A 25,614-nucleotide genomic window follows, 5' to 3' on the forward strand; every position below is an offset into this window, starting at 1 on the left:
GAAAAAGTCCATTTCAAGTGATGGAGGTTCTTGGACAGGTAGAGGTTGGGAGAGGTGTCCTGTCATCCATAAGGAAAGTTCAGCTTCTCAGCTCATGCACATAGCGTGGCTTCTGCATAGGATATTTTCCCCCCATCTTATCCTGGCTCACTTCTAGTCATTCTTCAGATTTCAAATTATGGGCTACTTTCGACTAGAAACCTTTTCTTCCTCCTACCCCACTTCCGTGCAAGGGTTCTCTGCTCTCATGGCTTGTGCTTCTTTCCTTATTCACCACTCCCCCACTAAAAATTGCCTATGCTGCCGGGCAGTGGTGGCACATGCCTTTAGTCCCAGCACTCAGGAGGCAGAGGCAATAAATCTCTGTGAGTTCAAGGTCAGCCTGGTCTACAGAGTGAGTTCTAGGACAGGCTCCAAAGCTACACAAAGAAACCCTGTGTCGAAAAAACAAAACAACAACAAAAGTTGTCCATGTTTTTGTCTCTCCCACTCCAGTTTAAGCTTCCTGAGATTAGGGGCTATGATTGTTTTGTCTATTCTATATTGATATAAATCAGAAGTGCTACATGGGTAAATAAAATGAAAGGCTAGAGAGCAAGGACTAGAGAACCCTCCACCTGTCTGGAAGAAACACGGTTCTTGCCAGCCCTCAGGGAGGAGGCTCCTGGGCAAAGAAAGGCATAGCCTTTATTCTTCCCTCCTCCCTCCCAGTCTTCTGTCCTGGGCATCTCAGTCGTTCCTCCTCTCTGCATCTCCACTCCTGGGATCTGTTTGGAATAAGCTTGAACTCCCTCTACTGGCAAAAATTCAGAACTGCCCCTGGGAATTCTTTCTCTGGGGAAGTTCCTTCTACTTCCTCCACAATTCCAGAGTTCCCGAGGGACCCGAATATGAGTAGAAAGCAAGGATATCCATCCAGCAAACAGGAGGTTCCAAGGTCTGATCCCACACCTTCCTCCCTCAACATCAGGAGCACTTTGTCCCACACCCTCACCTGTGTCCGTTTCCTGGGGTCTCCACACTCTGACTCCAGCTAATTCACAGAGATGTTGATTTCTGGAGTCTTTGGCTGATACATCAATTCTGACTGTGGGGGAAAATTCAAAGGTAGTTTGGGAACAGACAAAAAGAAAAAGAAAAAAAGCCTAAATAAGGGGCTCAGAAACTAGATAGGAATTCACATTCAAAACAAAACAAAGACCAGGGTTGAGAAGATAGCTCAGGGAGCTGTATGCCTTTCTCTCTTTACCTCCATGGGCTCATAAACCAGAACTGCCTATGGGGAAGATTTCCCTAAACCCTTCATTCTGCCTGTATTATTACAGAGACAAAGGGAACAACTGTGATGAGGTCTTCAGGCTGAATGAGATACCAGACTTTAGAGATAGCTCTGACAACAGTCTCTCGACTCCTCCCCATTCTCTTAGGACTCGGCCTGGAGCTTACATCTTCATTGCCGTCTCTACTGAACAAGTGCTCTGGCTCCAGTCCACTCTCAGGGATGTTCTTCTCCTCCTCTGGCATGAGCTCATCCAGCCAGAGGAGTTCCAGTGGTGAAAAGACCCACTCCAGAGCTTTTCTGACTCCCACGAGGCCCAGTAACTGCAGAAACAGAAACAAGCCCCAGGGCTCTCAGCAACAGCCAGCCACTGGGACAAGCAGTCACGCTTCCTATTATTGCACTGAGTGAGGTAATAACACAGTTCTATGAAGTAGACTCTTTTTGTTTGTTTGATATTGCTTTGTTTTTGAGATAAAGTTTTATGTAGCTCAGGCTGGCCTTGAGCTCCTGATCCTCAACCTCTCAAGGGTTCCTGTTGGGATCACGAGTGTGCATCACCTACCATCATACTTAGCTTTTTCTTCTCTTTTCTTTTTTCTTTTTTTGACACATGTTCTCACTATGCAGCTCTGGTAGCTCTGACTGGCTTGGAACTTGCTATGTAGACTAGGCTGGCCTTGAACTTGTGGTGATCCCCCTGCCTCTACCTCCTGAGAATTACAGGTGTTCACCATCACATCTACTTTCGTTTTGTTTTTTTTTTGTTTTTGTTTTTTTTTTTTTTTTTAAGACAGGATCTCACTTTGATCAACCTCAGCCACCCAAGTACCGGGTTACAAGCAAAAACCTCCATACCCAGTTTGCAGTTTACTCCCACTGTACATAAAAGGCAGCTGAAGCCCCAAGAGATTAGTGAAGCCCCAAGAGATTAGTGACGCCCCTGAGGTCACACACCTGGTACATGGTAACCAGACTGATCCTATTGGAAAGCCTGTGGCTCTTAACTTCCTCTTCTGTGCCTCACTGAGTAACAAGTATCAGCATTGCCCTTACAGGAGCTCAGTTATTTGTGGGGCCAGGGGGTTGTGGACAAGACCAAATTAGTTAGGAAAGTTGGTGAATTAAGAGTCCTAGGACTAGTTCATCTATGAGTATCCCCCAGCCATTTTCTTGGTCTTAAGATTTCCAACAGAGCCAGGCGGTGGTGGCGCACGCCTTTAATCCCAGCACTTGGGAGGCAGAGGCAGGTGGATCTCTGTGAGTTCAAGGCCAGCCTGGTCTACAAGAGCTAGTTCCAGGACAGGAACCAAAAGCTACGGAGAAATCCTGTCTCGAAAAATCAAAAAAAAAAAAATTTCCAACAGAAAGAGCCAGGGAAAGTAAGAGAGAGGAGTATTTTTCAGCCACCCTCCAAGCCCAGAGTCTCTCAGAACTCCAGGTTACCATAAGTGGGAAGATAATGGCTGCAGGAGTAGACTTGATAATCCAAAGCAGACCCAGGCAGGCAAGCTGGATGGCCGTGAACAGGTGGACTCTGCTCAGAGGTACATGCCGCAAGAGCAGCATGTCTGGCTGATGTTTTGTTGGCATCAACAATAGCTGCATTCTCTTCATGAACTGGGAGAATGAGAGGAAAAGAAGGCAGGATGATGGGGTTAATTTGGAGGGTGCCACTGTTAGCTACAAGCCCTGCAAGGGGAAAGGAAGAAGGCTCCCTTGGCTTCTCCATCTGGAGCATGGCAGCAGAATAATGCCTATGTCCAGGAGAAGGAGGATAATGGACATGAGTGAGATTGGCAAGTGTGGGGAGGAGTGAGGTTGCTAGGTGATTGTAATGAGCTCACCTGGATGCTGCTGAGCGCTGCTACCCCCATGTAGAGGAAGATGCCGTAGAGCACAGGCATTGGGATGAACTAGTAGAAGTAGAGGGATAGCAAAGGAGTTTTTACCTTCCAGCCTCCCAGGTGCCCCACCTTAGGCCTTCAGACTGGAGCCTGCCAGGCCTTTCTTTTTCTTTCACATCCCACATACCTGATTCATTGAGTCTTTTTATGCCAATCACATGAGGTAGATTGTTATTAGTGTCTGCACTTACTGATGAGGAACTAGAGAGACGAAGTGACTTGCCCATACCTCTCCTCTCCTGCCTCTCCAATCTTTTTATTCCACCCAGTATTGCTGCCCTACGACTCTACATCCTCCTGCCCTGGCCTCCTGAATGCTGGGATCACACCATATCCAGGTTCCTCTTGTCTTACCATCACACGCCCCCCGCTCTCCATGCTCCCATATACTGTCCACTTTCCATTCATATGCTGCCGTTTGCTCCTTACCCTTTCAAGACCTTTTCCTTTGCTATTCTTTCCTCCTAAAGTGTTCCTCATGTCCGGGCATGGTGACATACCTGTGATCCAGCACTCAGGAGGCAGAGGCAGGAAAATGTACATAAATTCAAAGCCACCTTGGTCTATGTAGCAAGTTCCAGGATAGGCAGGGCTACACAGTGAAACCCTGTCTCAACCAACCAACCAATCAATCAAATTCTCCTCTCTTGACTTTACAAACACTCATGCTTCATCTCATTTCACTCTGGAAAGGTCTTCTCTGACTACTCAACCTGAAGTAGGCCTGGAACTGTTTGTAAAATTTAAAAAGATTTAGTTACTACTGTTACTATATGTGTTTGTTCGACAGCTTGCATATGGAGGCCAAAGATTGACTTGTGGGGGTGGGTTTCTCCTTCCACCATGGTTTCCAGGGACTGCACTCAGGTCAGTCATCAGTCTTGCATGGCAGATGCTTTTGCCCACTGAGCCATCTTGCCAGGCCTGCCCTAGCACTCTTAATCACCTTACCCACTTTTATTTTTCTCACAGGTCACCCTATTGTTTAACTTTTAAAGATCTATCCTCTATCACCAGACTCCAAGGAGGATGGAGACATATGTTATCGCCCCGGTATACCTCACCTCCAGTTCCTGGAACAGTGACTGGTACACCATTTATGAGAGTCGACCTACTTAGCAAGTGGTTAATCCAGTCCATCTGGCTTTCCTACTTACTGCAGTACTCTTACCCAGCCTCCATGACCTTGGCCCTGCCTAACCCCCGGCTCTTGTCTTTCTGCCAGTGACTCTTGTCTGACATTTCCACACCCTCTTTGACTACTTTGCTACTTGGTTTGTTGACCTTTTCTTCTATAGCTAGCTAGTTATATAGGGTGTGTGAGTGTGTGTGTGTGTGTGTGTGTGTGTGTGTGTGTACAAGCATGGAGAACAGAGAAGAACTTATTGGAATCAGTTCTTTGATTCCATCTTGTAGACCTAGGCCCAATATCAGATTCAGGCCTTCAGGCTTGTTAGCTAATACCTTTATTCATTGAGCCATCTCAGACACACACACCAGCACCTCCACCACCACTTTTTTGTTTCTTTTGAGACAGGGTCTCACACTATTGCCCAAGCTGTTCTACAATTTATTGTATATGCAGACTGGCCTCAAAGTTGAAGCAACCCTCCTGCCTTAACCTCTTGACTCTGAGATTACAGGTATAATCCACCATGCTCTGGAAGTCTGGGTTTTTTAATCTGAGAAATTGGTGGGCAGTTATAAGTTACTTTACATCTTTAACCTTAAGGTTTCTCATTTGTAGAGTATGTGTGTCTCTCAGGGCTAGTTAGCATGAAGATTATCGAAACCATGAGAGAAGAAAACGCAGTTCCTAAAACACTGAAGTATTCGAGCAAGGTCAGTTCTGTTGTTTTTGCTGCGCTGGCCCTGATCCTGGCCAAACATGTACCTTGAGCACAGGTGCCAGGAAGATGGAGACGCCTGTAAGGATGAACACCACCAAACCCGTCAGCCTCTGCTCCCTGTGGGGAGAAGGAAGAAGTGTGCTCCTGGAGGATCCCGGCTAGACCCCTTAACCAGGCCTAGTACAGACCGGGCATCCGGAGAGGAGAGGAGGGAGTCCCTCCGTAGGTCACCTGGCAAAGGCCCCCTGCCCGCTGGCAGAACTGAAAGGAAAGACAAAGCACTCCAGCACAGGGCTGGGCCTCTCATCTGTCAGGTTCATTGTTCTGTTTTGTTTGGTTTTTTAAAAATGTTCTGTTACATTTTACTTATTTATGCTGTATATGTGCATGCATTACGTACGCAGGTGCCTGTTTGGTGTATGTGTGATGGTCAAAGGACAACTTGCAGGACTCAGTTCTTTCTTTTACCACCCAGGTCCCAGGAAGTCATGAGGTGTGACGGGAAGTACCTTTACCCACCGAACTACCTCAGCAGCCCATTGTGTCTTTTGTTTGTTTGTTTTAGTGGTTCTAGGAATTGAGCTAGGGCCTCATATGTACTAGGTGAGCACCACCACTGAATTCCATCCCCAGTTCCATAGTTTGTTTTTTATTGTGGTAGGAAATTAGCAGTTTCCACTGCCATAAAGAGTTGCATTTCATAATTTACGAAGTTAGTCAATTTCATGCATTTCAGGTAGACTCTGTTTCTAATGGCTACACAATAGTTTTTGTCATGGATTCTTTTGCGGTGTCCGTGGTACACTTCTACATTGAGTGAGGACTGTTAGGTGGCACCTCACCCTCCACTTTAGCCCTGACTACCTCCACCCTTACATGTATAATGCTCTTCTTTCTGGGGCTGGAATTGTTGTTTGTTTGGTTATTTGGTTGTTTGGTTGGTTGGTTGATTTGGTTTGGTTTGGTTTTTCAAGATCGGATTTCTCTGTGTAGCTCTGACTGTCCTGGAACTCACTCTATAGACCAGGCTGGCCTCAAACTCACAGAGATCTGCTTGCTTTTGTCTCCCAGTGTTTGGATTAAAGTTGTGTGCCACCACCACCTGTATAATGCTCTTCTTGAGGCCCCTCACCCATCTCAGAGGCACCAACGTTCCCTGCTGCAGTTCTTACAGGGCGTAAACTCAGAACTCAGGCTGCCCAAATAACTCACATATCCCTTATGTGCCACGCCCCTCTCACTCCAGCCTACTGACTCTATTCTTTACCTGATGCCCAGGAAGTGAGGGGCTTCACCAGGGACACAGGCTCTGCCCTCTCTCCGAAGACTATCCATATGGGCCAGAGAGATGACGGTGGCTGAGACGTACCAGGGCAGCCCAAGTGCTGATGTGAGCAGCATCAGAACAGCTACACAGAAGAGGTCCAGGTGGAAGCCAGCTCCCTTCTGCAGGAAAAGGGGGTTGATTGGAAGCTAGAAGTGCCGTATGTACCTGACTCAGGAGTTTCTTTCTCTTGTCTAGAACCTGACCTGGCAGCCTTACCTGCAGTCTGTATTCTGCGCGGTTGAGGATAACGGCTGTGATTTGCTGGTCCATGAAGATAAGGATAGACAGCAGCAGAGCAGGCAAGGCAGCTGCCACACTCAACCACCAGGGGTTAGCTCCAAAAGGAGACACCAGCCAACCACGCCCAGGGAGTGTAGGCTGAGGGGACATTCCATGGACAGGTTGGAAAATGTCTCCGAGAACACCTCACCTGCACACCCCTACTCCCACCTTGGCACTCTACCTTCTCCTGCTCCTGAGACCTTAAATTCTAGGTGGGAGCTCTCTCTCTCTCTCTCTCTCTCACACACACACACACACACACCTCCTTCCGTGTATCCCAGCGTCTTAAAAGAGAACAGAAAGAAGGGACTAATCTGAATGGAGCCAAGGGCTCTGGACTTTGGTTCTCTCTGGAAGAAGAGTTGGTGAATATAACCTGCACACACTGCTTTGTTCTTATTCACAGCCTTCCTCCTTAGGTTCACACCCCACCCCACTGCCATCCAGAATGGGACAGCTCAAGTTCAGACCTGCCTTGGTCTGGGGCAGAGGTGGGGCAGGGTTAGGTGTGTCTGCGTCTGCTCTGATTATAAGCGTCTGTAGTGGGGAGGGGGCCCAGGTGATTGGTTGGGGTTCTGAACCCTAAAACCACCCCCATTAGAACCCCCTTGCTGTCCTGCCCTGGTGGGATCTAGGGGGAAAGGTTTCTTTTTTTTTTTAAAAAAAATATTTATTTATTTATTATGTATACAATATTCTTTCTGCGTGTATGCCTGAAGTCCAGAAGAGGGCACCAGACCTCATTACAGATGGTTGTGAGCCACCATGTGGTTGCTGGGAATTGAACTCAGGACCTTTGGAAGAGCAGGTAATGCTCTTAACCACTGAGCCATCTCTCCAGCCCGGGAAAGGTTTCTATTGTCGAGGCAAGGTCTGGTACAGTACACTATCCTGCCCTACAGGAGCTCCGGCTTTACAGAGTCAGAGTTGACAGTGAGGGGTGTAAAGAAGAGTAGGGCGTGTAGAAGTGGGCGGGGCCATGTCCATGGCAGGGAGAAGCCGTAACAGCATTTACTGAGTATGTGATCTGTGCCAAGCACTGTAGTAACTACACTATGATATGTAAATCCAAAAACAGCCTATAGGAGAACAGCTATCAATTATCACATTTTTATAGACTAAAATTCTCAGGGGAGGTATGGTGATGTATGCCTGAAATCACAGCATACAGAGGATTTAAAAAGGAGGATCAAGAGTTCAAGGCCAGCCTCAGCTATGTAGGGAATTTGAGGTCAATCTGAACTACAGGGGACCCTGTCTCCAAACAAACAAAGATGCCTAGAGCCAGCTAGGAAGAGGCAGAAATGGAATTCAACTCAAACCTGCTGCTCAGATCCCATCCTCCAACACCTACCCTATAATAATAGTGACTGTATACGGCATTCTCCATTCCTTATGTGTCTGTTGAAATACCTCATTTTATCACTCAATGACTCTGTGAGACCATTATTTTTACTGTCTCTATCATGAATGAAGGAAACAGCTCAGAGGAAGAGAAGTATGGAATTTATGCATCTTATTACTCCAAAGTTGCTCGCCCCACCATCCCTCTCCTCCTCCTTCCTCCTTCTGTCCAGCTCTCACCTTGAATTCTGTGGGCACCAAGAGCTTCGGTGTGGCTAGGCCCAGAAAAGCATCAAGGCCGCAGCCTAGCAGGATGGCCAGGACTGAGGAGAAGTCACTGAACGCCTTGCGCACCTGGCCATACAGTGGACGGTTTACTCTGGGCCTGCCATTTCTTCTTTAACCTTTCCCATTTGCAGACAGGATCCAGGGCCAAAACCAGACCTTTCCCACAGAAAGGGAAAATGGCACTCACCACAGAGGGGAGGAGGCGGCTATTTTTTACATGCTTGAAGGCCATGGCACAAAGGAAGGACGTAAAGAAGAGGAGAAGGGAGAAGAAGGCAATGTCTGGCACCGTGTGACAGCTGGGACCACGAGGGTAGCCTCCTTGCCGGATGCACTCAGGTGGAGACAGCAAGGATGCATTGACCAGGCCTAGGTGCTGCAGAGAGGAGTGGGGAGGTATTGGACAATGGGCATCAGAGGAAGGGGAACCCACAGAGACATCAGGAACCCAGGATTGGGCATAGGCAAAATTCAAGTAACCAATGAAGCTTTCTTTCCTCGTGGGTGGGAAGAGCTGAAGAGCTCTGACTCTTTTTCTTTCTCAGACCTTTCTAGGCGCAGGCGCTCACCACGCTTAAGACATCTGTGTCTTTGTGCTTTGTACTTGTCCACTCCGACACATTTCCTGGGAAGCAGAGAATTGCAGTGTAAGCCTCTTTCCTTGAGATGCTTTTCTCCACAGGATCCTAATTTGTTCTTCCACCTGAACTAGAAAGTTCTTGATTCTGATCATTCTGCTGATTCTGTTGCACTTAAGAGTGTTCTCAAGCTGCTACTCCATACACTCACACTCCCGGATTCCCAACCGTCTGGGCCTCTGGTGCTGAGCACAAAACTGAGCCACAACACTTTCTCATCAAACATTGATCAAATGCATGAGCTCCCAGATCTGTGTGTACCCGAGCGAGAAGTGGTCTCATTCAGGACTAGTAGAATCAGATACAGATTAGAAAAGATACATTTTTAGCTAGATAGTTGATGGCTCACGCTTATACTCTCAGCAGTTGAAGATGGAGGCAGGAGGATTGGGGTTCAAGGTCATCATTGGTTACATAGTCAGTTGGAGACTATACTGGGCTACATGAGACCTTGTCTTACCCTGGAGACCTTCCCCACAAAGGACATCTTCCCCCATTCCTGATGCTACCTTCCATTTGGAGGGATCTATGCAAGTGTGACCCTCCAAACCCTCCCCTAGTTACCTGCTTTCACTCAGAATGTGATTTATTTGACTGGTGACTTTAGGAAGTGAGACAGGCATGCCTGGTCCTGCCCTTCCTCTCTTCTCTCAAGAGTGACTACCTGGTTGGTGTATTTAGGAAGTGAGACAGGCATGCCTGGTCCCGCCCTTTCCTCTCTTCTCTGGTTGGTGTATTTAGCTCTGCTCCTCTGGTGGAACCAGTCCCTCATCCAGTGCTGCCATTCTTAGATGGGTATGTCTGATGACTTCCCTCTTAGGAAGCCCAATAGCCCATGTCAGGGCTGTCCGAAATAAAGACAGTCCTGGGATTTCTGTAGATTTATTTTGTAACTGATCCTGAACCAGAAAGGAAACTTCTGGCTATTGGAAAAGTACTCAGCATTTTCCTGAACTTAGTCCATTTCCCATCTCTTTCCTCACCTGGCCAAGGTACCAATTTCCCTCACCTCCTGGGCCTGAGAATTGACAGAAGCAACCCTGGGCAGGAGATCCTGGCCTTTGGATTGGATAAGCACGGATCAAGTTCAGCATTTTCCCCACGGCATCATAAATGAAGATGAGGCTGATGAGAGCGCAGAATCCTTCCTCTGTGAATCGGGTGAAGTAGCGCACCAGCAAGCTGGCCTCTGTAGCCACCAGCACCAGGCAAAACGTGGCCACCCAGATGCCTACCCATAGGCGGAAGGGCAGGTAGTCCAGGCTGTGATCTCTGTGGGAGTGAGGACAGTCAGGACTGACTGTTCCCCACTTAACGCAGGGCAGAGAAAGCCCTCACCCTCTCCTCTTCACCCACCAACGGGCTAGAAAGGTGAGAGAGGTCTCCTACCTGCTAAAAGAAAAGAGCAGGCGCTCAAACACCAGCACTGGCCCCGTGCTGCTAAGGATGGTGAGGGGCTGGCCTGCCATCAGGCAGAAGGCAGCTCCAGCCACCGCTGTGCCCAGGAAACTCTCTAGCACTCCCTGGAAGTGGACATAGCTCTTCATAGAACTCTGGCTCCCAACGCAGGAGCCCAAGGTCCTGTGGAGTCCCAGCCCCACTCAGTCCCAAGAGGTCAGACAGGTGGGACACCGGAGTTTATGCCAAACCCATCATACAAACCCACGCACCTGGGCACCTTCAGTGGCATCTCCCAGGAGACCCCCAAAAGTGATGGCGTTCGTTACTGTGGCCAGGTAAATGTAGAGCACAGCTGAGAAACACTGGGGGTGTAGGGCGTCCAAGAAATCGCTGGGGTACCAGCATGCCTTCCGGCGCACGTCCTGGACAAGACCCCCAAACAGCCTCCCACCCGTGGGTCGTCAGTGATCCAGATTTCCACATCCTGCACCTGCATCCTGCTTTTCTCTGTATCCAGGAGAGCCCCTCCCACATTGCCTGCACATTTCAATGCCCCTGTTACTCTTCCATAGGATCCCAACCCTTGTTCCCACACAGCTCCCCTCACCTGCCCGTCCTTTGTAACTCCGGGCTGGGGGCATGCTGGCCATGGTGGTGCCTGTCCCCTGCCTGGGCCGCACTCCCACGGGAGAGGCCGGTGACTTCCTGCAGTTCTGAGCAGAGTCTGGGCAGAAAGAGAACCCCAGATGCCCTGACATCTCCCACCAACGTAAGATTTGACTTCAGAGTATGTGACGCCCCGCCCCCTGGAGGCTACTAAGGGCGCCCTCAGATTGTCCGGGAGAAGTTAGATGCAGGTCACAATCTCACTGTCTGAAATCCAAACTTAGCTGGGGAGAGCGGTAGACCCATAACCAAGGGAAAGATCTGTGTGGAATTAGGACCCCAGGTACCTTTTGCGCTGAGAGGGTAGGCATTTGGGCGGGGGAATCCGGGCTGTCCGGTCCCACCGACCTGGGGGTAGAGTTGTCACCTCCTGTAGAAAGGCATCCAGGGCTGCCAGAAGGTCATGAAGATTGTTTGCCCGACGAACTGACCACTGGAATTGCTGCATTTAAGGTCACAGGGTGGACAGTAAACGCATTATTTGGACTCTTACATGTGTTTGCACTTGTATTTTCTCAGAACCACACTCACACAAGCTACAAGCAGAGAAATCCATAATTCACCCACAAGTGCATACATTTGTTCATTCATTCATTCATTCTGTGCCTATTGTAATGCGGCTACATTGGTCAGCCCCCATGTTAAAAAACACAAAGCCACACTCTGCCTCACTGTTATTTCTTTTATTTCTTTTCTTTCTTTCCTTTTTTTTGTTTTTTTTTTTTTTTGTTTTGTTTTGTTTTGTTTTGTTTTTTGGAGACAGGGTTTCTCTATGTAGCTTTGGAGCCTGTCCTGGCACTAACTCTGTAGATCAAGCTGGCCTTGAACTCACAGAGATCCGCCTGCCTCTGCCTCCCGAGTGCTGGGGTTCTACCACCGCCCGGTCTCACTGTTATTTCTGATTAGAGTCTGTACATATGCTCCACATGCACATATATGCACACAGAGGAACACCTGCTCCACTCACCGGGTCACTGAGGAGGACAGCTGCTGCCCGACCCATCTCATGGTAGCTCCTTCCCAGGGTAGGAGGACCCAAAAGGAGACAGAAAAACCTGAAGAAGGAAAGGGGCCTCCAAGCTGCTTTCTCATGGGGCAGCACTGCCTGCTAAGAGCAGCCTCTGACACTTAGCTCTGACTTCCCTACCTGCTCACATGCACACCAGTCCTGCAGAATGACCCCTGGGTAGCATTTCCTAGACACTCTTGGGGAGTTGGATCCAAAGACCCCACCCTCCTTCTGTGCCCAAGAGCCCTGACTCTCAGTCACCTCACCTGCTAGGCAGGATCACCTCTGTAAGAGGTTCCAGCACCACTGGATTTCGCAGTCTCACGAAGGCCCCTAGTGGCTGAGCCAGGAAGCCCAGCTCTCCTGCCAGCACTGCGGCTGCCTCTGCTCCTGGAGGCAGCTTCTGTTTCAAGGGGTTCTGGTGCTGGATGGCAGAGTGTGAGAGATCATTTAGGGAGGGAAATGCTGGCAGAGACTCAACTAAGGAGCCTGGTGGAGCGTGGATCTCTCAATTCCTGATCTCCCTCCCAGCCTTGCCCAAGGAAGGGCCACAAACCTTCACGGGGGTGTCCTCATCAAAAGAAGCATTTCTGAAAGCTTTAGGCCCTGCAAAGCAGGAATGCATGGTGGTTAGGAGCACAAGCCTTAGGGGCAGGCCTACTCGGGGATACCGGTAATACAAGCCTCCCTGGTAACTGTCATCAGAAGATAGTGCATTCAAAGCTCCCGGCACAGTAGCCGCCACAGATACCCCTTAGGAGAGCCCTGGTATGGCCCTGGTACTCCTACCCTTCCACCTTCACCATTACCTGGTTTCCTTTTGCCCGTGAATCTTGGCCTGAGGAATGAGCCAAGCCGAGGCCACTCCTGGCTCAAGAAACATAGATGATACCTGGGCTCCTCCTATCCCAGAGTCTTGATCCTAGGCCCAAAGAGGCATCTCTCACCTCTGCAGGGCCTGAAGCCTGCGGTCTGAATGTGGTGCTGGGGTCTCTGCAGCAGCAAGGCTTGGAGCTGTCCTCTCAGTTCCGGACTCAGTGACTCCCCACTGATCACCTGCTCTGCAGAAACAGGCGTGAAGTTCAAATCCCCACCCGAGAGCTCTCTATCCCACTCCTGGCTCCCTTCCCTGCTTCTCATTCCTGAGTCTTTCCTTCTAGAGTCTCAGGAAATGCAAGGGCTGCTGAACCGCCCTCTCCCACATTGTTTTGAGACAAGGTCTCACTGCATAAACGGGGTTGCTCAATTTTCAGTGGTCCTCCTGTCTTCTGCCTGCCAAGTGCTGAGACCTCCGCTGCTTTTCCATCACTATCTCTGTGATAGAAACAGCAGCCCCTAGGGTAGGATGGGGTGGGATAGGCTCTGGAAGATTCTAAGATTTGGGAGGAAATTCCCAGGGAATGAACTGTCTCCCAAGCCTACCCACAAGCTCCAGGAGGCTCTGAGCTTGGCAGTCCAGCAGTACAATACCCTCAGCCAAGAGACTTCGAAGGTTCTGGAGGCTGGGTAGTGCCAGGGTAGGCACATGGGGGGCACTCCACCGGCCCGCATCTACTTCTAGCTTTTCTTCAAACAGCATCCACCTGTGATAAAGGGATAGCCTGTGTTAACGGTAGACTCCCTCCCATGTCTAGGACATAGGTGGGGCAGTGTGGCTGCCTTTGACCCAGTTGTGCAGAGTGTCTCTCTCCCTGAGCAGTCAGTCACCCTTCACTGGGTCTCAGAGAACTCAGAACCATATTGTAGAGGAATCTCATGGAAAGAATACGAGGAGAACATCCTACTTTGTGGTGGGAAGGATGCTGTAGAACTAGCCAGGTTCCACTCACCTGCCTGTCTCCCTCCACTCCAGTGCCTGGGGCCAGCCCAACAGCTCGTTTAGTTGAATGAAGAGCAGAGGATCCTTGGATACCCCCGATTCCCCATTGTCTGTGTCTGAGGGACCACCAAGGCTGGGACCAGGGCCAAGGCCACTGTCCAGTTCCTCAGCAAGAACATTTTCATGAGCACTGGAATGTTCAAATTCCTCTTGCCCTGGTAGCTTCATCTTGAGGAGGCTTGCACAAAACCTTGAACGCTGTGCTGTGCTGTGCTGGGGCCCTCTGGCTGGCCGCATTTATGCTGCACCCCTTACCACAGCACAGCACAAGCAAAGCCAATCCTGTTGGCTCCAGAAAATACCACCCATCTCCTCCTCTGCTTGTTTTCTGACCCCTGCTGGCCTAAGTGTTTGTAAGACTGACCTAGCCATTCCCAGACCTTTCGGAAACGCCCCACCTGTGTATGTACATCAGGCCTGACCTCACTGTATTTTGTATAAATAAATAGGAGTAACTGATCCCCAGCCCGGGTTCTGTTGCCCCTGGCCACCCTGTATCAAATATCGACACTACAGATCCAGGACTGTTTAGGTGTCAACAATGTAGCGCAGGGGCCACAGACACACATTTGGCCAAAGAAGGAACTAATAAATAACTAGGTTTGTGGAATCTCGACAGGGCAAGTCAGAGAGAAGATAGAGGACTCTTAAATGGGCTGACTTTGGAAAGTGGAGACAGGTCATGGAGAACACAATGCCTGTATCTTAAATTCTTTTATCCAATGTCTGGAAACCCAATTTAGATATGTACCCCTTTAACTCAGACCCTCGCTGAAGGAGGTAGAGGGGTGTGTATTTGTGTATGAATTCCTGGAACCAAAGTTACAAAAAACAATGTGGTCCTTAATCAAATTCTATTGATTCTACCTTCCAAATGTACCCAGAGTCCAAACACATTCCCCAGCTCCAGCACTGCTGCTATGATCCAAGCCACTACCATCTCGCACCTGAATTATTTCAGTAGCCCACTAGCCTTTTGCAATAATCTCTTTAGCTTTGGCTCTTTCTCACTTCCCAAGATCTGTCTTCCGCACAGCACAGCAGGATTTTGTTTCTTTGTTTGTTTGAGACAGGGTCTCACTGTTTATCCCTGGCTGGCCTGGAATTTGTTAGAAAGACTGAATTTGTTACAGAGACTGAGTAAGAGACTCTCAGAGATCTGTCTGCCTCTGCCCCCTAACTGCTGGGCTTAAAGGCTAAGAATTCTTTTAAAAATATTTTTAGGGCTAGAGAGATGACTCATTGGTTAAGAACATTTGCTGCTCTTCCAGAAGACCCAGGTTTGATTCCCAACACCCACATGACAGCTTACAAGAGTCAGTAACTCCAGCTCCACAGAATATGACACACTCTCTTCTGGTCTTCTCAGGTAAAAGGCATACAGATGATGAACAGAAATATATGCAGGCAAAATACCCCCAACCCAATACCCCCTTCCCCCCACTGCCTCTCCAGTCTTTCTAACCTGGACCTAGTGGCACAGGCCTGTAATCCCAGTTGCTTGGGCGGCTGGAGCACTACACGAGGACAAACACACACACACACACACACACACACACACACACACACACACATTAATGAGCTGAGCCTCAAGTTCAACCCCCTTCTGATTTATATATAAGTAGGGCACTCCTTTCTCCAGCTGCAGGCCTACATAATGTACCTTTTTTAAAATTTTGGTTTTGGTTATTTATGCAAGGTTTCTCTGTGTAACCCTCGTTGTTCTGGAACTCTATCTGTAGACCAGGCTGGCCTCAAACTTACAGAAATCCGCCTGTCTCTGCCTCCTGAGTGCTGGAATTAAAGGTGTGCGCCACCACTGCTGGCTACATAATATATCTTTAAAAAGGTCTTCTCCTCCAAGATGAAGTTCTGTGAATAAGAAAAAGGAAGAGATGAGCACACACTCTCCCTGAAGTCCTGAGTGCCTGAGGGGAAGGCATCAGGCTGCCTAGGCAGCAGTATTAAGTTGCATCTCTTGCTGCTGCTGGTGACAGCACCAACCCACCCTCCTGAACACATCTCCATCCTTCTTTTGCCTCCTTCTTTCTACTCTCCTACCCTCCAGCCTCCAGCCCCTTTTCTGGGTAATGAAAAGTCTGGTTCTGCCCAAGAGACTTTGCTGTTCTTTACAAGGAATGTTTTCTCCCTGGGTCTTCACATGCCTGGATCCTTGCACGTAGGTCTCATCTCAAATATGACTTATTCAAGGAACCTTCCCTCTGGAGTCATTCGATGATATTTCTGTTTTGTTTCTCTTACTTAGCAGTTATCACTACTAGTAACCTTGTTTATTGTTTGTGGTTTATTGCCTGTCTCTCCACACACACGCATACAGCTGTGCAGCCCATGAAGCGGTATCTTACTTGACTTGGCCCTGAGCCTTGGGCAGCCTGGCACATAGTGTCTCTCAATAAATATTTGTTCGATGACCGCATAGAAAGGAAAGGGTTGGGTCAAGAATCGCACTTCTTCTGGGTGCCACACGAGGGCGCTGCTCCCCATGGCCTGAATCGCAGGAGCCGCTCCCTAAGGCCAAGCGGTTATGTTTTTGTTTTTCTGTCAAAGCTTGGAAATGGCAAGATGGCAGGGAAGAGTATCTGAATCTCTGCCTAGTTCTGGCCCAATGCAGACTGGGCCCGAGGGATGGCATGCGGAAGGTGGAGGTGCCTCTCAGGAGGGGAGGGGGAAGGACAATCAGGTTCGTTTGACTGCGAATCAAAGCCCTCACGGGAAATGGGATTCAGTCTCCATCCTCCAACCTCCCTAAGGCTTCAGGAGGTTGGTCCAAGGCAAAGGAAGGAGTCACGAAATCACTGAGGTGGTTTCAGTCCCCAGAGGAGCCGAAACTGGCCTAGGGACTGAAAGGGCAGGGGAACCCCTGTGACCATTCCTTCAAGAATGTGTCCCAACCTTAGGGGGCAAGTGACTCAAGAAAGCTTGAGGGGATAGAATCATGGGTTTGGCATGAATAACCCCAAACCCACATAAACACTCGCCACCATAAATTCTGCCAAAGTTCAGGAAAGTCTGTCCTTGCCTATCTCTGGCCCAACACCGAGAGTTCCTTATAAACGCTGGGACCACCAGACTCATCTCCACATCAGGCTTTGTTTTGTTCAACAAGGATGTCTTTACCACTTACTAGAATGTCACCTTCATCTGGGGAGGGGGCGGGCACACTCATCCCTGTGACAGTTTCCCATATATTACTGCAGGAAGATTTGAATCTTGGGAATTATCTACCCAACCAACCATCTTTGTTTCAACCTCTGAACCTGGGTGCTCAGAGCTGGGCAGACTGGAGGAGCTGCCTAGGAAGCCAGGTCAGCTAGGAGGCCTCTGGTCTCCTAGACAAGGCCAGGGGAAGGAATGCTGTGTGTAGGAACAGCCCTGAATGTGCACCCCGGAGTTCAATGACCTGGTTCTCATCCCGATGACATCATAGACTTCTGGGGGACCTTGATGAAGGGCCTTGTCTATGAGTCTCAGCTTTATTTCATAGACACAAAGATGGTTGGTTAGGTAGAAAATTCCCAAGATTCAAATCTTCCTGCAGTATTATCTGGGAAACCGTCACAGGGATGAGTGTGCCCACCCATTCCCCAGATGAAGGTGACATTCTAGTAAGTGGTAAAGAGATCCTTGCTGAACAAAACAGAGCCTGATGTGGTGGCACAGACATTTATCCCAGCTTTCTGGAGGCAGAGGCAGGTGGATCTCTGCCTCTGAGATTTTGAGACCAGCCTGGTCTACACAGAGAGCTCCAGGACAGCCAGGACTACACGGTGAGACCTTATATCAAAAAACCACCAAATAGCTGGTCAGTGGTGGCGCACACCTTTAATCCCAGCACTCATAAGGCAGAGGCAAACAGATCCCTGAGTTTGAGGCCAGATGGTCTACAGAGTGAACTCCAGGACAGCCAGGGCTACACAGAGAAATCCTCTCTTGAAAACAAACAAGAGAAACCAACTAAACAAACAACAAACCAAATAACAACAAACATCACACAAACCAAAACAGGAATTGTCTATACCTAGTAGTCATGACAGCTAAACCCACTCTGCAAGAATCTGTACAAGAGATCTCATCAATAATTGTACTTAGAACAACACTTTAACAAAGGATACGAGAGAACTCTTTTGGTGTGGAGAGAGAGAGAATGAATGTGTGTGTAGTTGGAGAACAATTATCAGAATTCTGATCTCTCCTACCTGTGTGTCTCAGGGACTGGACTCAGCTCCTCAGGCTGAGTGGCGAGCATCCTTCTCCACTGAGCCATCTCACTGACCCTCATGCATGTCTTTTTTTGTCAGTAGTTTTTAACTCCTTCAAAATCTGGACTGGGAAGTGGATTAGTTTGTAGAATATTTTCCTAGCATGTGTGAAGTCTGGGGTTCAGTTCTTACCATTGAATAAACAGGATGCGGTGGATGCCTGTGATCCCAGCTCTTGGGAGATGGAAGCACGAATTAGTTCAGAATTGTTCTTGGAGGCCAGCTTATGAAACATGTGACCCTCTCTCAAAAAAAAAAAAGAAAGAAAAAAGAAAGTTACTTTTTTACTTTTTTACCCTTCGTTTTTTTTTTGGTTTTTCGAGACAGGGTTTCTCTGTGGTTTTGGAGCCTGTCCTGGAACTAGCTCTTGTAGACCAGGTTGGTCTTGAACTCACAGAGATCCACCTGCCTCTGCCTCCCAAGGGCTGGGATTAAAGGCGTGCGCCACCACCGCCCGGCCTTACCCTTCATTTTTATAACATCTGCTGTTCACACAACTCCATTACTATCCTGAAATGATGTTCAAAGGCAATACCCTACGTGCACACTTAGTCTTCAAATGAAATCAATACCGGGAGGCAGGCACAATGGAACAACTTAAGTTCCAGATACTCAGAAGTAGAGGCAGAAGGAGTACTTGAGCCCAGAAGTTCAAGGTCAGCCTGGACATCTTAGCAGGATACACCCCCATCTCAAAACAAAATCATTCAATATGTAAATCCTCAGTCAAGACTATTCTAGAAATGACATTACAACATCTGTACAGGCTTACCAGGAATATGACAGCTATAAATACTGACCGATGCAGGTATCACAAAAACAAGCATTCCATTCTAACTTCCTTCTTGGAAAAGCACGAGGAAAACCTCTATGCTTCATATAAATTTGAAATGGGTTTAAGCTCAAGTAGTCAGGTTTTCAGCCAGGAGGAACCCAGCAAGGCAGCTCAAAAGAAGCATGAAATGTACAGTGATTTATTTGTTTTCCATTTTATGTATTTTAAGATTTATTTTACATTATGAGTGTCCCCCACTTATATGTTGTCTGCTATGTGCATGCAGTGCCCTTGAAAGCCAGAAGATGGCGATGGATCCCCTGGTACTGGTATTATATATACAGTTGGGGCAGCTACGTGAGATCTGGGAATTGAACCCAGGTCCTCTGGAAGAGCAGCCATCTCTCCAGCCCCTTCTTTTTGGTGTTTCGTTTTATTTGTCTGTTTGTTTTTATGGTTTTTGGTAATTTTTAAATTAATTCTTTGAAAACTTCATGCAGTGTGTTTTGATCACATTGACTCTCCTCTCCCACCCCCCAACTCCTCCCTACCACCCAACTTCTTGTTCTGTTTCTCTGTCTTTGAACTCATCAAGTCCATTTCTGTTGACTGATTCCTCTGGGCATGGGGTCTGTCCTGATATGCCAGGTGTCACACCATTAAAGAAAACTGACTTTCCCTTCCTCAAAACCAATCACCAATGACTCCTAAGCTAGGGGTAAGATTTGGTGTCTACCTTCTCTCCTCCATCTGGGACTTTCTTCTGGTTTGAAATTGTACAGGTTTTATGTGTTGTGTCACAGTCACTGAGTTCATATAGGTATCTGCCCTATTATGTCTGGAAAACACGGCTGCCTTGAAGTCATTTACCAGCTCTGGCTCTTACAGATATTTCTGCCCACTTTCTGCGCAGGTCCCTAAGACTTGAGGGAGGAATATGCTCTAGACGTCCCATTTAGGACCGAGGCCTCTTGTTTTTTGTTTGTTTATTTAGACAGGTTTCGCTATGTACTCTTGCGTGGCCTGGAATTCACTGTGTGGAAGAGGCTGGCTTTGAACTCAACAGAGATCGGTCTGTCTTCACCTTCCGTGTGCTGGGATTACAGGACAGCTGTATGTCACCACCTGGCTGGGCACAATCCTTAGCTATGTATCTCTGGCCCCTTTTTTGCTCAGATGTCTTAAAAATTACCTGATACCAAAAACCTCTCCACAAATTCCTAGAGTGTCCTTTAGGGGGCAGTATCTTTTCCTTCCTAAACCATTGTCTACTGTAGATGGCTGTTAAACTGTTAAATTGCTGCCCTGTAACTGCATACCAATGAGGAACTGAACATGCATGTTTCCGGTACAGAGTATGGTGTGACTGCATTCCAAGGTTAAGCACTGGAAAAATTAACGACAGTGCTTAACTTATTCACACGGAGCCCTGCATTTTCTTAAGCACTTCCGAGACTATCTACTTCAGTTCTCTCACGAGCACCATAAGCGGATGCTTTTGTCTATTTGTTTGTTTTTGATTTTTGGTTTTTGAGACAGGATTTCTCTGTGTAGCTCCTGCCTGTCCTGGAACTCACTCTGTAGACCACACTGGCCTCAAACACAGAGATCCGCTGCCTCCACCTCCTGATTAAAGGCATGCAGCACCACTGCCTGGCCTTAACTTACCAGCAAAGAGATTAGTCACAGACGAAAGCTATAACGCCTGTAGATCAGTCACTACATAATCTGGGGATTGTCCCGGCAAGCCTTTGAAAGCACCGTGACAAAATAACGCAAGATGGATCTCCATGGCCAATGCCTGCACATGGCATGATTGTTTGAACCCTTCTCTCTTTTTTTAATATGAGGAATCTAAGGCTTGACGAAGGAGCTGGACTGTTTGAGGAAGGGGAAATTCTTTGCACCCTTCCTGCCAGCATAAAGTCGTCTGTGTTACGGAATGGCTGAAGGATAAAGTCACAGAAATGCAGTTGGAAATAGAAATGAATGGGAGAAAATAGGGAATATTATAAATGTCCTTTCCTGGCTGAGTGTTGTGGATTTCTAGATGTTTCTACCAAAGCTTCATCCTACCACTCCATCCCTATTCTTTATATTATTCAAATCCTGACACCCCCCCCCCTCCAGGAATCAGAGCATGGCCATTCCCAGGATGGAGTATTCACTACCAAATGCCTGAGGCCAGCATAAAAGGATGCAGGCCAAAGAAAGGCCAGAATTCAACATTCTAAAATTGCATGATGAGCTGACTCAGATAGGCTAAGAGAAACCAGGCAGAGACAGGGAATGGTGATCGTTCATCCTGGCCGTCTGAGTTTGGGTAACTCCAGCCTCATAGCTACCTGTTGCTAAAGCATCAGTAGAAGGGCTCTTTAATCACTCTCCCCAACCCAGAAGAGCTCTAAGGTTGCTTAGGACACAATCAAATCCTCTGCCCACAAGCTTTTGTGTAAACTCTGAGTCAGAATTGCTCTTCTTGGGATGAGGCTTCCAAATTTGTAATTTTCTACTTCATTGCTACACATGGCCATCTCTAGCACATCATCTCCAAGGAAGGCTGGTCCAGGGCAGAGCAGTGTTTTAGATTAGCTACTCTAGATTGTCAGAGAACTGTCTCAGCAAGCCTTCTGATAGCAGCATGACAAAAAAAAAATATAAAAATAAAAAAGCATGATGGATTTTCCTGGCCCTAGACATAGCACAATTATTTAAACTTTCATTTTTTTCTTTCTTTTCTTTTTTTTCCTTTTTATATTTTTGGGGTAAGCTTTCTCTGTGTAACCGTCCTGGTTGTCTTGGAACTCACTCTGTAACGCAGAGATCCTCCTGCCCCTGCTCCTCCCAAGTGCTGGGATTAAAGGAGAGCACCGCCATAGCCTAACAACACCTCATTTTTTCAAGTGAGGAATCTAAGTCTTGAAGCAGGGCACAGGAAGTATTGTGTGCATGGATATGTATCAAATCCCCACTTGGGAAGAAAAAAAGGAGAGAAAAAGGGGGATGAATTCGTTCATAGTAACCACTGTCATTAACCACCTACCACCTAGTGTACGTCAGACATCATGTTCTGTTTTATACATGTGATCTGATCTATCCATTACAAGAGCCCTGTGATAAGCACTATCATCACCCTCAGCTTTAGATGTATAAACTGTATGAGAAGACACTGAATAACTTGCTGCAGATTAGAAAGCTTAACAAGGGGGCTGGGGAGGTGGCTCATCAAGTGAGGGCCGCTGTCAAGCCTAAGGGCCTGAGTTTAATATCTGGGACCCACATGAGGGAAGGCGAGAAATGACTCCAGCAAGGATTTCATGACCAACGAATAAAATAGAACAAAAAAATGTAAAACAAACTGAGAGAAAAAAAAAGCAAAAATGAGCACCAAAATTCAAACTGGAACTCAGAGTTGCGTGGTTCCTAGGTGTGAATCCATTTCACTGTTCCTCTGCTCTCATTCAAACCCCCTTTCAGCCCAGTTACTGCACCCCAGGACTCCCTCAATAAAGCTGATGATGCCCTTGTCTGCAGAGGCAGAGAGGAGGCCCCTGTCTTCCACCCTCTTGTTCAGCTATGGTGAAACTGAAGCTAGAAGCCCAAATCAAAGAGGGCTGAGAGTTGGTCAGCCACAGTGATTCTAGCTGGGTGACCCTGAGCTGTTACATCTTCAAGCTCTAATCCTTTAAGATGGGGGTGACATTATTAGCATATCTGATGTTGGAGGACCAAGTAAGGCAACACTAGCTAAGCATTGAGCACACGAATGTGTATCTCTACTCAGATACACATTCTGCCCCTGCCTCAGAGGTTTCAATTCCAACAGGTTTTGAAATCTTGATATTTCTGTCTTGGTCTCAAGTGCTGAGATTATAGGTATGTACCACCATGTCTGGCTTTACCTTTCGTTTGTTCAACTGGTTGTATTTATAGTGCAAGGCCTTGTACGTGCTTGGCATGTGCTCATCCATAGAGCTACATCCCCAACCTTGAGTCTAGGCCTTCTTTGTTTTGTTTTGTGTTTCAAGACATGGTCTCTCTGTGTAGCCCTGGCTGTCCTGGAACTCTCTCTGTAGACCAGGACCAGGCTAGTCTTGAACTCACATCCACCTGCCTCTGCCTCCCAAGTGTTTGGACTAAAGGTGTGTACCACCACTTATGGCTGAGCCTTTTCATCTTTAATATATTCCCTGGTGATTGTGATGCACGATTAGGTTGAGGGGAATCCACGAACAGGGTATATATCCCAGCCACAGAGGGGAAGGATCATGAGTGGTTCCTCTCCAAGAGCACCCCTCACACCCGCCTCTCTCCAAGAGCATCCCTCATGCCCGCCCCTTTCCAAGAGCATTCCTCATGCCCGCCCCTCTTCAAGAGCACCCCTCATGCCCGCCTCTCTCCAAGAGCACCCCTCATGCCCGCCCCTTTCCAAGAGCATCCCTCATGCCCGCCCCTCTCCAAGAGCACCCCTCATACTCGCCCCACTCCAAGAGCACCCTTCACGCCTGCCCCACTCCAGTTTCATGTAGCTGCTTTTCTCCCAGCTCCTCCACACTGGCATGCAAGAGTTCTCAAATCAAGGACTCAGTGCCTTAGCAGTGAGTCAGCAGCCCTTGGAGTCCCAAGGAGCCTGCCTTTCTAGCTGCCTGGGAACCCAGCCTGAGCTGGGAAACAGGATGCCATGGTCTGCTCTAGATTAGTTCCCCTTTGACTCACTAGTAGTAAAAGGCTAGTCAGTCTCCAAGCCTCGTTTGCTCACACTCAGTGGATAGTTAAAGAAAGCAGACTTGCCCATCGGAACTCTGCTTAGGATTGTGTCTCTGGTCCTTGACAACCAAAGCAGGAAGAGGGCCCTGGGTAGGAGGAAAAACGAACGTGGAACATTCTTGTATAACTCTGGTTTTCCATTCCTATCTCATTTTATTCTCACAATGACAGGGAATAAGACTCACTGTCTACTCTGACATCCCCTATGACCTCCACTCTCTGACCTGGCCTTTGTCCCACTGTGATTCCCTATCACTGCTTCTCTGGTCTTCTCGTTACTCTGCAGGCATCAAGGTTGTTTCTGTAGCCTACTCTTGGCACTGCTGATGTGACTTAGAGTGCTCTGTCACAGACACAGGCCTGTTTACTTGTTGCCCTTTTAGATAAAATTTTGTTAGTCCATCACCAGATCTAAGGTGTGAGTACGGGCACCAGAGCACATCTTATGGCACAGCATTTGAACGCTCATCTTAGCGCTCGTTCACTCCCCAGCATCTGAAAGGTGTTCAATGAATGCTTATGGACTAAGCCATATGAGGCCACCCCGGGATGAATTATGATTGAGATGTTCCTCATATAGTCCAGACTGGACTAAAATTCAACGTATAACTGAGGATGACCTTGAACTAACTCCAGATCCTCTTCCCTCCACCTTACGGGTGCTGGGCTCACAGGTATGTATCTCTGTGCGCAGGGATTTGCTTTTGTTGTTGTTGGTGGTGTTAGTGCTGGTGGTTTTTCTTTTCTTTTTTTTTTTTTTTTTTTTGAGACAGTGTTTCTCTGTGGTTTTGGAGCCTGTCCTGGAACTAGCTCTTGTAGACCAGGCTGGTCTCGAACTCACAGAGATCCGCCTGCCTCTGCCTCCCGAGTGCTGGGATTAAAGGCGTGTGCCACCACCGCCCGGCTGGTTTTTCTTATTTGCCCCTTTTGAGGAGCTGAAGATCAAACCCAGGGCTTTGCACATGCTAGGTAAATTCTCTACCACTGAGTTGCATGTCCATTCTGTAGTTTGTTTTATTTTGCTCAGTCTTCTGGTCCCAGGCTGTCTGTACTTCTGGGAAGGGAAGTGACTATCCCAAGTCCATTTCAGAGGTCTTTCGTCTTCTTTTCTCCGGGCCCTTCCTTGTAAAACCTGACACACAGATCTGGATAGGGTGAGGCTACTGGGTGTGATGAAAGCCTGGAGTTGCCCCGGTGAGGTTGAGCTGACGTGGGGGTGAGGCGGAAGAACCTAGCATAGGAAGGAAGAAGCAGGCTAGGACAGGATAGCAGGGTGTGAGGTGGGAGGGGGAAGGGGAGTGACTTGGTCATGTGTCAGGAAATATTTCCCTCCACCCTTCCCTGGGGAGAACCCTGACCCCTTGATGGCTTTGGTTTTAAGAAGGCAGTCAGACACCTGCTGGAGGAGGGGAAGGCGTGGCTGGGGTGGTGCCATCTGCCGAAGTCCTGGACCCGATACCGAGCACCCAGAGGAATACCAAGGTGGCTTTTTGCCAAATAGGTGAGAAGCAAGCTTCCGTCTGAGACCCATTTGTCTACACCTGGTCAGACTGGATGTCTAGGGAAGGGAGGGAAAAGGAGTAACCAAGGTGAAGTGTCCCATGGTAACAACAGCAGTTTACCCAGAGCTTGTACCATTTCTGCTTCATGTGTGCTTCCTCCTCAGTCCTCAGAAAGCTCTCTGCAAAGCTGCCCTTGTTAGTGTGACTACCGTTATTTTCATTTGGGATATGTAGAAACCGGGGCTCAGTAGAATCAAGTATCAGGGGCTAGAGACATGGCTCAGCAGTTAAGACCCCTGGATGCTCCTCCAGAGAACCCAAGTTTGATTACCTATGTCCACACAGGGTCTCACAGCCATCTGTAACTCCAGTCCCAGGGAATCTGATGTCCTCTTCTGACCTCTGTGGGTGCCAGGCAGG

The 25,614-nt window shown here is 48.1% G+C and overlaps 1 protein-coding gene across 7 annotated transcripts; it reads right to left on the bottom strand.

Moving 5' to 3' along the window:
• Positions 1–1,033: 1,033 nt before the first annotated feature.
• Slc4a9 (solute carrier family 4 member 9) lies at positions 1,034–14,038 on the bottom strand. Of its 7 annotated transcripts, none has more exons than XM_057788631.1 (21): positions 13,821–14,038; positions 13,414–13,574; positions 12,939–13,052; positions 12,548–12,597; positions 12,258–12,415; positions 11,950–12,037; positions 11,270–11,424; positions 10,928–11,040; positions 10,586–10,731; positions 10,305–10,438; positions 9,925–10,187; positions 8,847–8,902; positions 8,465–8,653; positions 8,230–8,343; positions 6,580–6,741; positions 6,304–6,482; positions 5,081–5,153; positions 3,127–3,195; positions 2,726–2,899; positions 1,447–1,602; positions 1,034–1,087 (listed from the first exon to the last, which is right to left on the bottom strand). In XM_057788631.1, the coding sequence occupies exons 1-21, from the start codon at positions 14,036–14,038 to the stop codon at positions 1,034–1,036; spliced, it is 2,826 nt and encodes a 941-aa protein (XP_057644614.1). The 7 variants fall into 7 exon arrangements, with proteins under 7 accessions (XP_057644614.1, XP_057644612.1, XP_057644610.1 ...); XM_057788629.1 differs by having other exon boundaries at positions 6,406–6,482; positions 8,850–8,902; positions 10,586–10,760; positions 10,924–11,040; XM_057788627.1 differs by having other exon boundaries at positions 8,850–8,902; positions 10,586–10,760; positions 10,924–11,040.
• Between the last annotated feature and the right edge of the window lie 11,576 nt (positions 14,039–25,614).

Source organism: Chionomys nivalis, chromosome 14 (assembly GCF_950005125.1).
Source record: "Chionomys nivalis chromosome 14, mChiNiv1.1, whole genome shotgun sequence".
In the NCBI taxonomy this organism is placed as follows: Eukaryota; Metazoa; Chordata; class Mammalia; order Rodentia; family Cricetidae; genus Chionomys; species Chionomys nivalis.